Source organism: Amphimedon queenslandica, unplaced genomic scaffold, assembly GCF_000090795.2.
Source record: "Amphimedon queenslandica unplaced genomic scaffold, v1.1 AMPQUscaffold_13136, whole genome shotgun sequence".
Classification (NCBI taxonomy): domain Eukaryota; kingdom Metazoa; phylum Porifera; class Demospongiae; order Haplosclerida; family Niphatidae; genus Amphimedon; species Amphimedon queenslandica.
The window spans coordinates 25,070-36,407 of record NW_003546628.1 but is presented as its reverse complement, the minus strand read 5'-3'; the positions used below and the strand labels follow the sequence as shown (position 1 = coordinate 36,407).

At 33.4% G+C, this 11,338-nt stretch overlaps 2 protein-coding genes across 2 annotated transcripts in view; both read right to left on the bottom strand.

The window, feature by feature from the left end:
* Positions 1-248: 248 nt before the first annotated feature.
* LOC109585007 (xanthine dehydrogenase-like) lies at positions 249-818 on the bottom strand. Its single transcript, XM_020000936.1, has 2 exons — positions 474-818; positions 249-416 (listed from the first exon to the last, which is right to left on the bottom strand). The coding sequence occupies exons 1-2, from the start codon at positions 705-707 to the stop codon at positions 351-353; spliced, it is 300 nt and encodes a 99-aa protein (XP_019856495.1). The 5' UTR covers positions 708-818; the 3' UTR covers positions 249-350.
* Positions 819-5,735: 4,917 nt separating this feature from the next.
* LOC100631413 (probable aldehyde oxidase 1) overlaps positions 5,736-11,338 on the bottom strand; it is a 7,486-nt gene continuing 1,883 nt past the window's right edge. The window contains 23 exon segments of the mRNA XM_020000940.1: positions 5,736-5,905; positions 5,953-6,060; positions 6,211-6,307; positions 6,365-6,488; positions 6,559-6,681; positions 6,721-6,866; positions 7,169-7,297; positions 7,343-7,501; positions 7,682-7,740; positions 7,785-7,830; positions 7,910-8,031; positions 8,206-8,286; positions 8,360-8,474; positions 8,534-8,612; positions 8,658-8,762; positions 8,908-9,017; positions 9,071-9,150; positions 9,897-10,101; positions 10,159-10,254; positions 10,302-10,343; positions 10,798-10,878; positions 10,996-11,157; positions 11,236-11,338. The exon segment at positions 11,236-11,338 is cut by the window's right edge and continues 5 nt beyond it. Coding sequence (XP_019856499.1) covers positions 5,838-5,905; positions 5,953-6,060; positions 6,211-6,307; positions 6,365-6,488; positions 6,559-6,681; positions 6,721-6,866; positions 7,169-7,297; positions 7,343-7,501; positions 7,682-7,740; positions 7,785-7,830; positions 7,910-8,031; positions 8,206-8,286; positions 8,360-8,474; positions 8,534-8,612; positions 8,658-8,762; positions 8,908-9,017; positions 9,071-9,150; positions 9,897-10,101; positions 10,159-10,254; positions 10,302-10,343; positions 10,798-10,878; positions 10,996-11,157; positions 11,236-11,338 — 2,440 coding nt within the window. The 3' untranslated portion in view covers positions 5,736-5,837.

Sequence of the window (11,338 nt, the reverse complement as noted above, 5' to 3'; positions counted from 1 at the left end):
GTATAGAGCTGTTGCACGGATGTAATCAACGGGGTAGGCAGAAATTCTTGTCAGCCATCTTGAGTGGCAAGAATGTACACACAACAAATGGAGGAATGGAAACAAACTGTGATTTTTCATCAAAGAGATATCATACTTCGCTGCAGAATATTATAGAGACTTCTTTATTCAATATCTTCATCTTCTACCTTGCATTAGCCTGGAATGTCAACTGCAGAATTTAATTTTTTTTCTCCATTTCCCCCATTCATTCTTGGCCTTCTTGCCACCCAACATGGCGGACAATTTAGCTCAATTTTAGCCACACCCTCCTGTTGATTACTTCCATGCAACAGCTCTATAAAATATGGTTACCTTCCAATTCCTTCAACTGTAGTAACTGAACATCCATTAATGGAATACAAAGGACACAAGCACTAGTAACATAATAAAAATAATAATCTAATAAAGATACACGTAGGTGCTTTTCTTACAGAATTAACAGCTATTGTGACTTGCTTTTTGGTTAAAAGGTCAGTCTTGGTGAGAGATACTACACAACACCCACAGCCGCCCTCATCACACATTTTCTTTGTCCCAGTTAGTCCAGGCTGTGCCCTTATCCAATCATTCAGGCTTGCTTGAGAACTGGGACCATTCAATTCCACCTCCTTTCCATTAAGAGAGAAGCGTATCGTCTTTAGTGGACCCTCCATTGCTCGTTCCATTGTTTATGGAAATGCTGAGCTGGCTGGCTTAGGGATGAAGACTATGAATATAGTCTAGTCCAGAAGGTGAGAAGGTCTGCTCTCACATGTGTCTCAGCATCCATGTTTACGGCGTGTAATGAGACTTTAGAGGGCGTGGTTCGACATGTAGGAGGCGGAGCCGGAGCGCTAGAAGAAAAATTTTGCCGTTCATCAGAGCCCTCATATCCATCATGCTGTACTGGTTAGTAATGTAACATAATTACATAATGATCCATACAGTAGTAATATTAATCTGTGCTGTAATTTTAAATTTTTTTATTCAGGGGCATGGCAGGGCTGCAAGGGCATAACATATCGTATATATCATGACACTGCATGATGTTTGATGAATTTAATTTTGCTATTTTTTGTTCATCATAAAAATGCACAATTCAATTTTTAATTCTGCACTCACATGCATACCTACACCAGCAAAATAAAATTCTGTATACATTAAATTTTGCTCTGTTAACAAAATAATTATAAGTCCCACAACCTTTTTGGTATTTTAGTTAACAACATGCACCTCTCTGAAAATAATCACAGTTACAAAAACTCATAAGTCAGAGGATTTTTGGTATTAGGAATGAGATATTGCAATAGCCACTCAAAATTAATTACCAATATTAAATTTAAAACCACAAACACTGATCTATGATTATGCTGATATTTTTATACCAGTATGCACAAAAATTGCCAAATCAAAAATAGATAAATGCATTTTACAGCACAATCAGTAAATATAAAGTGTTATACTGCATAGTTAAAGTGCTATACTGCATACTGTTATACTGCCTTATGACTTTCATGGTACAATTTTTGCAAATTTTGGTAATTTGCTGAAGCTTTTGAATTATTATTAAAATTGAATTTAGCTAGGCTACTAGTATGGTATGATCTTCCCTTCTCTAAGTTCTCCTTCTTTATTTCCATTGTCTGTTTATAATTCTTTCATATTACATATAAAACATAACATACTATTCTCATTATAATCATAGTCACACTATACAAGATGATTTATAATTGGCGAGAGCAATATTTGATGAATTTAGTGAAAATTAATTGGCAAATTTTGTACTGGTGATTGTACCACGTTTGAGCATGCCCTGAGTGAAAGATTTATAGATATCTATTCGACGTATTTGTGATAACTGCCAGTTGCCAATATTAATTCCTCTCCAACAAATTATCTTGTATGGTAATCAAAATTGTGATTAAGATTGCGCCCACCCACCCACTTTTGTTTTATGTAAACTTACGTCAGGGTTTCTACAGAGTTTTGGCATAGTGCTCATGTAGGTCCTTATCAGTGGATTTTAAAGTTGCTTCAAAACTTGAAAAAATACCAAATCCTATTTTCAAAAATTTCTGGGAGAGAATTTTCAATTTTTATAATTTTTCTAATACAAATCAGATAATGTATGCATGTTCATGTGCTGTATTATGAAAATTTTGAGATGACTCCAATAAAAATTGAATTTTTAAAATGAATTTTAAAAGTTGCTCAAAAATTATTCTAAGACCTAGTCTCGCGTGGCCAGACTCTCCACCCCTTTTTGACTTTTGGCCGTCCAAAAGTCAAAAAGGGGTGGAGAGTCTGGCTGCGCGAGACTATCTAAGACCCTGTACAGGTTTTTGGCCAAGTTTTGCAAAAAATGACTAGGACTGGAAAAAATTTTATGTTTAGCAAGTTTGAGCTGATTTTGACAAAAATTGAATTTTTAAAGAATTGGATCAAAAATTGGGCAAAAGTACTTGTACTATAATATGGCAAATTTTGTTAGGAATGACAAGGAGAAACTTCTTTTTATAATTTTTCTGATACATTATGCATGTTCTTATTCTGTGTAGCAAGTTTGAACTTCAAATTAATTTTTATAAATTTTTAAAGTTGCTGTACTGCATTGTAGTACCATAAATGTCACTTATTTCATCTGATGGTAATTGATGAGGCATACTAAATTTAGAAAGGCTAATATTTCCTTTTTGCCTTTGAAAATATTGGGACAAATAGAAAATTTCCAACATCAAATTTTCTATTGTATATTTTAGAACCATTGAATATAGCCCAGTTTACGATACTTCATGCTTTTTAGCTCACTTAGCATGCTATGTGGGAAACTCTGATTAAAGCTAAAATATAAATATGTGATATAATTGGTGACTGTTAATTAGCTGACAGATTGTAGGGTTTTTCAATGGGTTTTAAACATAGCACTTGTTAGTGATTTTTAAATTGCTCCAAAATTGTCAAAAATCAATAGGAGAGAATTTCCTGTTTTTATAATTTTGTCTGCTTTACATGCATGTACATGTTTTTGTGTTGCATAGAAAGTTTGGGCTGATTCTGATCAAAATTGTGAATTTTTGAACTTGCTCAAAATTTGCTATGAAAAAAATACAATTTTTGGTCAAATTTCATCAAAAAATGGCTAGCAGAGAATTTGCTACTTTTAAAACCTTTTCTGATACATATACATGTTAGTGGTTGCATAGTCCAATCAAAATTGTATTCTTTATTAAATTTTAAAGTTGCTCCAAAAGCCATGTACCTTGTAGTACTTGTTAGCTCATGGAACAAGCTATTTGATAATTTGAATCTGAATTATGCTTGTACAAATATCGGATGGTTAATTGGCTTCAAGCAGAGCAGCTTCTAGCCTGGTAAATGCTAACTTTTATAAAGTCTAATTTTGAAAGTGACATGTATCACTTAATTTGTAATAATCGTACTTAAGCCTTTCGCTGTGTTAGTAGTCATACTTTTAATTATTTTAAGAGTTTTGGGCATAATTGTTTGAATGATTCTGGTTATGCAGTCACCAATGTAATACCTATTAATATCATGTTCTTAAATTTCTTATATTATGTGTAGTTGCATGTATTGCAGTCAGAAGTACCGTATAGGCAAATGGTAATGTGCATTAAGTTCAACTTGTGGATTAGTCACTATCAGGGTTGGAGTTGATTATAAACTAGCATGATTATAATTATGATTACAATTACACCTGGGTATTTGTGAATAATTATGTTTACGATTACCAGCAAAATTGATGATTATGATTATGATTATAATTATATGTGCATGATTATCATGTGATTATAATAAATTTATGATGATTATACAATGACTAGACACATTTCAATTGTTTAATATTTTGTTAATTATGATGTCTTCTGAGAACATAAATGTCAAAGAACATAAGATTAAAAGTTGCAGTTCAATTTACTGTACTGAGTAGTTAACACAATGCTGTGATACTTGATCATCATGACAAAGAACACAAATGGTCATGTTCTTTGTCATGATTATTTGTCTTTATTGTGTGATTATAATTATGATTACAATTATAAGCTTTGGGATTTGTTTAATTACGATTATGATTATGATTATGAAAAAAATGTAATTAGTTACAATCAATTACGATTATAATCGTAATTGACTCCAACCCTGGTCATTATAATTATATACAGGTACTTTTGACTTCTCCTGATAAACGAATTGCACCAGTATTGCCTATGGGCAAATTAACCTATTGAGCGAGAAGAAAAGAGCATCAGGACTGCAAATTACAAACTCATTCAAATGATAAAGTACAAGAGAGTGTCAACATTTTGGTGAAGAAACTCAAGAATTTGTCTATTTGCTTATATTACATTCTCTAGCAACTTTAATGGCTTCATCATAACGACATATCCCTGCTTCAGTCCTAGAATACTTCTGCTGAATTTTGTTTAAAAAACATGCCACATCATGAGACATTTGCATGGGTTTTAAATACTTGCCTAATATCTTCAATGAATTTCACTACATGCTTAAGCTCAGCATCATCACCATTCATGTTGTCAACAGGAAAGAACAAGTGACCGTTCTTTATATCAATTACGATGAAGTCATTTTTGACAAAATCAGCTTTCCCAAAATATTTTCTCAATTCTCTGTCTTTCTTTTTTAAAACATTCTGCATATTATCCTGCCCAATATGATCGATGTGTGTGGCAACGAGTATAGCCTTACAGCCATCTATCTTCCTTACCAACTTCATAGTAGCTTGACAAGGTTTGATGCAGGTACTGTATTGTGCTGTAATGCATTGTATATCCATCATCGCCTCTAACAACAATCTCTTTTGTCAGCTCACAAGATACATCAAAGAAAACAAAATGTAAAGCTGGTCCACGGAGGATGAGAGGCAAGGTAGCAATAAGCTCAGGCTGACTACCTACATTAAATATGTGAAGAGATTGCGAGTCATAATTGATTTGGTCTGGTAGTTGATCAAGATTTTCTGTGTCATCAAAATATTTGGATGTTGTTGATTTGAAGCTGCCTTGTGAAAAGGAGGTGAGTGTGGTGGTTGACCATCATCATCAGAGCTATTTTCACTGTCTAATGACACAATACTTGATAGTTGGGCAAATGGAATAACAAAGCTCTTTTGCCTGGTCATTAATTTTTTTGCATGAGACCTAGGGCTACCATTGGTCTTTGTGACATTCATTATTTCTCCTTTTACTCGATTTGTGAGATAGTTTTTCAGACATTGGAGGTCCAGATACAATGCACTTGATAGAACATTGTACCTCTAGTACTTCGAAAAAAAACTAACACTGTGCTATCAGTAACTACTACAGCATCATTATCTTCAATATCTTCATGATCATTGTAGGTGGTTTCAAAACTACCAGGGGCATTTTTTACCTAAAAGGAAGAATAGAAATTAATATGCAGGAAATGCATGCAGCCATCATTCTTATACTTCCATTAGTTGAACTGCATCATTAAAATTTTTAAATCTGGCTAAACTGCAATGGTGTCTGTTGGTCCTATTACAAAATTAAAGTAATATGTAGTTTAAAAAATGACTGGCAGTTATGCAACTATGAATTCTATTTCAGTCATAAACAGGAAACTCCACTGTGTGATTATCTATATACTGGTAGCAATTTTAGAAATAAAAATTAAGCAAACCTATGCAATAAATTCCATTATTTTGTACATACATGTACATACGTAAGCAGCCAGTTTAATTACCAGATAAAAATTTTACTTACAAAAATAATAAAATAAAATAATGTTAATAATTACAAACTAATAGTACAGCATTGCTAAAATACAAATTTTGATGAATCAACAAGACAGGCTTGCTGGGTTGCTTCAACAGTAGCTGGAGCAGCTGCACAAAATATAATACACCAGATCCAATTAATGAAAAGAACTTACACAAAGTAAATGGTTGGTCTTCACCAGCATCATGTCTAGCACTTTCAATAGCTCTCTTTACAGCATATAAAGCAGCACTACTCATGCACAATGGTGGCTCACCAACAGCTAATGAAAAATAATGTGACTCTAAATGTGTATTTTGCAGTGACACAATAAGATAAAGTAATGTGCATCATGCTCATTAAATGTTTCGCTGTGCAAATGTCATTAACATATCTTGGATGAATCAAATGCATCGACAATAACTGTATTAACCTTTAGAGCCAAGCACTCCAGAAGGATTTGGTGCATTCTTGAGTAGCTCAATTCTAAAATCAATTGGAATATCTTTAGTAGTAGGTGGTTTGTATTCCTAAACACAGAAAAAACAGAAATGGTAACAATGACCTACCATAGTTGATGCACATACCCATGTGTTGTGTGTCAGTAAAGCTCCAGTATTAGTGTCATAAACAAGTTTCTCGGTTAAGAAATAACCTAGCCCCATGACAAAGGCACCTTCTACTTGTCCAATATCAATCTCAGGATTGATGCTGCATTAGAGAAAAAAATTAAGAATCATGAAATGATCAATACACTTATATTGAATACATATATACATACCTTTGTCCACAGTCATACAAAATGTCAACTCTTAATATTTCAGTTTCTCCAGTTAATACATCAACTTCAACTTCAGCAACAGTCACTCCATAGGAATTATAATGGCTTAAAGATCCATGCAAACTATTTCTATAAAATTACTAATTTTTCAGTGCTTCTTACTGATATTTCTCTGAAAGATCAACGCCACTAGAAAAAGCTTTTTGTACGATTTGAAGCCAGCTTGGATCTGAGACTCCACTGGCTATCACTTCCTCTTTCACTTTATCAAGTCTTGCCTTAAGTGATTTACAAGCATTCAAAGTACTCTAAAAAAATGGTATGTAATAGCAACATTAGAACCATAGTTTTTAATACCAATGCATATTATCTGGAAATCTATCTGTTTGCAAATTTTTGAATCTGAAAAGTTTGTGATTAAATTTTTTGCATGGTAAGAATGTGTGATAATGGGATCTAATTTTATGTGCAATCTAAGTTTTGCAAATTCCTCTTTTCACAAAATAAAAGTCAAAGTAAAAATTTTCCAGATATATTGTGTACATAACAAAACAAATGCAAAAGTGTGCTGAATATAAAACAATTCATTTGTGTCATAAAAATGATTTACCAAGCAAATTAATTCACTGGTTGTGCTTCCTGCAGTTGGACCTCCATTAGGACAAGTGAATGAATTGGTAGGCAAAACATTAACTAAACTCAATGGAATACCAAGAGTACTAGCAGTGACTTGTGCAACCTTAAGATAAAGATAAAAATGACACTAAACATAAATTCAATGTACCTTTGTGTTTATTCCTTGTCCTATTTCAACCCCACCATGTACAACAGACACAGATCCATCACCAGTATACACACTAACCATTGCTGTATAAGATCCACCCAAGTGTATAGCAAATCTTAAGGGAGCCATTGATATTCCTCTTTTCCTCCATCTGTTAGCCTAATAGTCCAATTCAATAATTTAACATAATTTGCATGTTAGTAATAGCACAAATAAATATATTAATACACATTATAAGTAAGACTAAAACCAATAACAATTAATTATCACAGAAACAAAAGGCATTCTAAAGCTTTTCTGCTAGTTAACGATTTTAATGAACAAAATAATAATTATTACTTTATTATAATCTGAAATTTGCTTGCTCCTATTTTCAACATCAGCAGAGATGCTTATCTCTAATATTGATTATTATAATAACTCTCAATAATCAACAACTTACGTTGCCAGAGCTCACCAATGTTACAATATGTCAAAGGCTCATTTGACTAAAAGACACAAAATAAGTTATTCATTCACATAATACTTTTATGCCTTGAGGTCATAGCAACAACTCCATTAACTTACGAGACATGCGACATCTCCTTTTTTGTACAAGTTTGCTTCCTTAAATTTTTCAACATTCATACCAATAGTACGAGCAACATTATCCATAATAGATTCAATGATGAATATAGCAGGAAGACGACCTAATAATATCATTAAAGGCTGTTACCCCACTTTATCAAATGCAAAAATAATTTCAATGCTAAATAAAATATAGAAATGGCTTATAGTTATAGACTTTCACCATAGACATTACATGCTCAAGTGAAAATTATGATTACTGGCAATCATATAGCGATAAATTTATTAAAGCATACCTGGAGCTCTTGCAGCAATATTACTGGGAGTACTGGTTTTACATGAAGTTCCATTTAATGACCAGTTTTGACACTTGTAAGCTACAATGTGCATGTAAAAAAATTTGAGTCAAGAGGTGTGAGATACACAAACAATAATTTTTATATTTTTTACTATTGTCAATAGAGTGAACTACAGACTCCATAGAATTTTCATTATCATTGCAACCAGAATTATTATAAATGTCAATTTTTATTCCATTTAGTATTCCTTCCCTGCTGCAACCAACCTATAATTATTGACAATAGAGACCATTTTATGCCTCATCAGTAGATCTATTGCTCTTACAGTGTATTTTGCATAAAAAGGATACCTTTTTCCAATCATTTTCATGTTAGTTTCCAGGTCCATATGTAACCTCACTGGCCTATTAACAAACAGACACATTATGATCACTTTATTTTCTCTCTACCTTCTAGTGATACTAGCAGCTAGAGAGCAAGCAGCTGCTACAAGAGCAGCGTGACTGCTTTTAGCTCCATAAGCACCACCAACTCGTTTAATCATCACTGTAACTCTGAAAGAAAGATGTAAATGAATAAAATCATCAGAAGATTTAATTGGTAGATAATTTATTATGAACATTGGTATTAGCAAAATATTATGCATCACTCTTGTAAATAATACATCAATGATATTAATTGGTAAAAAAATATTATTACTTGTTGTCTGGTATACCAAGCACACTAGCAACAGCAAGCTGTGCAAACCATGCCCACTGGCTTGAACTATACACTGTATAACCATCATCTTCTGGTATTACAAATGAGGTCTATTTGAAATAGAAAAGCAAAGCGATGGTAATGATAGAAAAGTTTACATTACTTGAGTCTCCATTGTAAAATGATACTGTGCATCACATGAAATGTCACCAGTAACAACATGATCTGACCCTTTGATAGCACCTGTAATAATGTAACATAATGTACTCACCAAAGTAGAATTTTAGAATGCACCAGACCTGGGGTCAATTACAACTGAAATTGTAATTAAAGGCTCAATTACAATTGTAATTGGGGCTTAAATCGAAACAGAATGCAATTGAAATTTTCATCAAGATTTCATTTTCATAGTGTACTGACTACTGACTCAGCAAGGAAAATATTCTCAATCTACTTCTGTAACATAACATTATATGATGCACTACACATGTGGATGGAAGTGTGGCAATCAGGGTTCCCCAGTATAGTGCTCAGCTACTTGCCAGCTCTTGAGGTGTGCAATTTAGTTTGCTCAGTAGAGCTTTGTAAAACCTGAATACATGATTATTTGCTAGGAGAGAATTCTTCATTTATATAATTTTTCTGATACATATGCTCTGATGCTGTGTATCTGGTACAGTCAAAATTGAATTTCATAAGTTACATCAAAAGGCATACATGCACTATAGCAGTATTTGTTAAGTTCAATTTAGCATGCTTTGTAGGAAAACCCTGGTGACAATATGTTATTTTACTTCTATGACACAACCAGTACTTCCACAGTTTAACAGCAGTCTAATTCTAATTCTAATTGAATCTATTTGGCAATTAGATGTGTAATTGTAATTGAGGCTTCATAATTGATCCCAGATCTGGAATTGCACATGCAGTTTACATTTAAGTCAATATATGCACACAAATGTAAACAACATACATGTACAAGTACATACCATCAGCATCTCCAACAGTTACATTAGGTTGCTGGTCGTAGAAAGATTTGGCATCAATAGCATCTTGTATAGTGAGTATCTGTTTCCCTAGATTCTGGTAAGTAAGAGTGACAGCTTTGGCCATTTTCAGTGCATGTTCTTGAGTATCAGCCAGTGCTAGTGCAACTGCTTGACCAGCATAATCTGATACATCAGTAGCAAATACCTAAATTTATAAGTAATTACATGTACATCAATGAGTCAATATTCATAATAAACTGACTAATTCAGGGTAACCACCTAAGGCATGCATGAAATCATTATTTCCATTCTTTGGAATGTCCTTAGCAGAAACAATTGCTACAGCTCCTTCCATTGACTGGAAAATGAACAAATTGAGAGCTAATTCATTTCAAAAACATTTACCATTGCTGCTGTTGTGTCTATTGACAAAATTTTTGCATTGCCCTATGATAAAACATACATACCGTAAATCGGGAAATTTTCGTTTTAAAAATATTTTCACGGTTGAAGTGACCCGCGAAATTTTAACACACGAAATATTTTCTACAATGAATAATAAAAATACCGGAATTATTCCAACGTGCAGCGGTGCAAGCACGAGGCTCTTCTAAAAGCCCGATGAAGGCCTGAAGCTCTCACCTAAGAGGCTCATTGTCAGTTTCAGTCCTCTCACGAGCAACTTCCATAGAATAGCTGTCCATCGTTATCAAGAGTTAGTAGCTACCTGTCCAGTTTATGACGCATTTAAAATTTTTCAAGTTGAAAAAAATTCGCGGATTGGTCAACCAGCGAAAATAAAACACTTTGAAAAAACTTCACGCTAATTATTTTTAAGATGAAAATTTCCCGATTTACGGTATACATGTATGGTATATAAAAACAGAATATCACTGAATACTTGATTAGTTAGTATAAATGCTGCAGCCAGTTCTCCAGGGCGATGTGGAATGTCAGTAGTATACTCTGCCTCACCTGAAGCCTAGATAAATGACATTAGCTATAAAATAATTTTTGTAAGTTAAGCAAATTTTAGCTTTGTTCTTCAAACCACATAATTTATTTTCCCTCTTAATATTTTCCTTAAAACCCCAAATACCTGCAAAGTAGCAGTCAGTTTAGGGAGAGGCTCATTAACAGGATACTTGCTGGGATCAGTACTGTATGACTGGGTACCTTGGGACACTGGACGCACATAAGGCATAGCTGCTGACTGGTAGAGTGGATTAACATTAGAAATACCAATAGCTTGAAGATAAAACTATTAAAGTAATAAAAAACTAGAGGTAATTTAAGAAAGGAAAAAGCCAAGAGATATTAAATTACAAACCACACATACCTTATAAAACAAGCTAAGAGCAAGGCTCTTCCTATAACTAGGACTAGCTGATACAGGTGGGGCATTAGGTTTGATCTCATTAGACAGCTCTGTATAGCTCCTT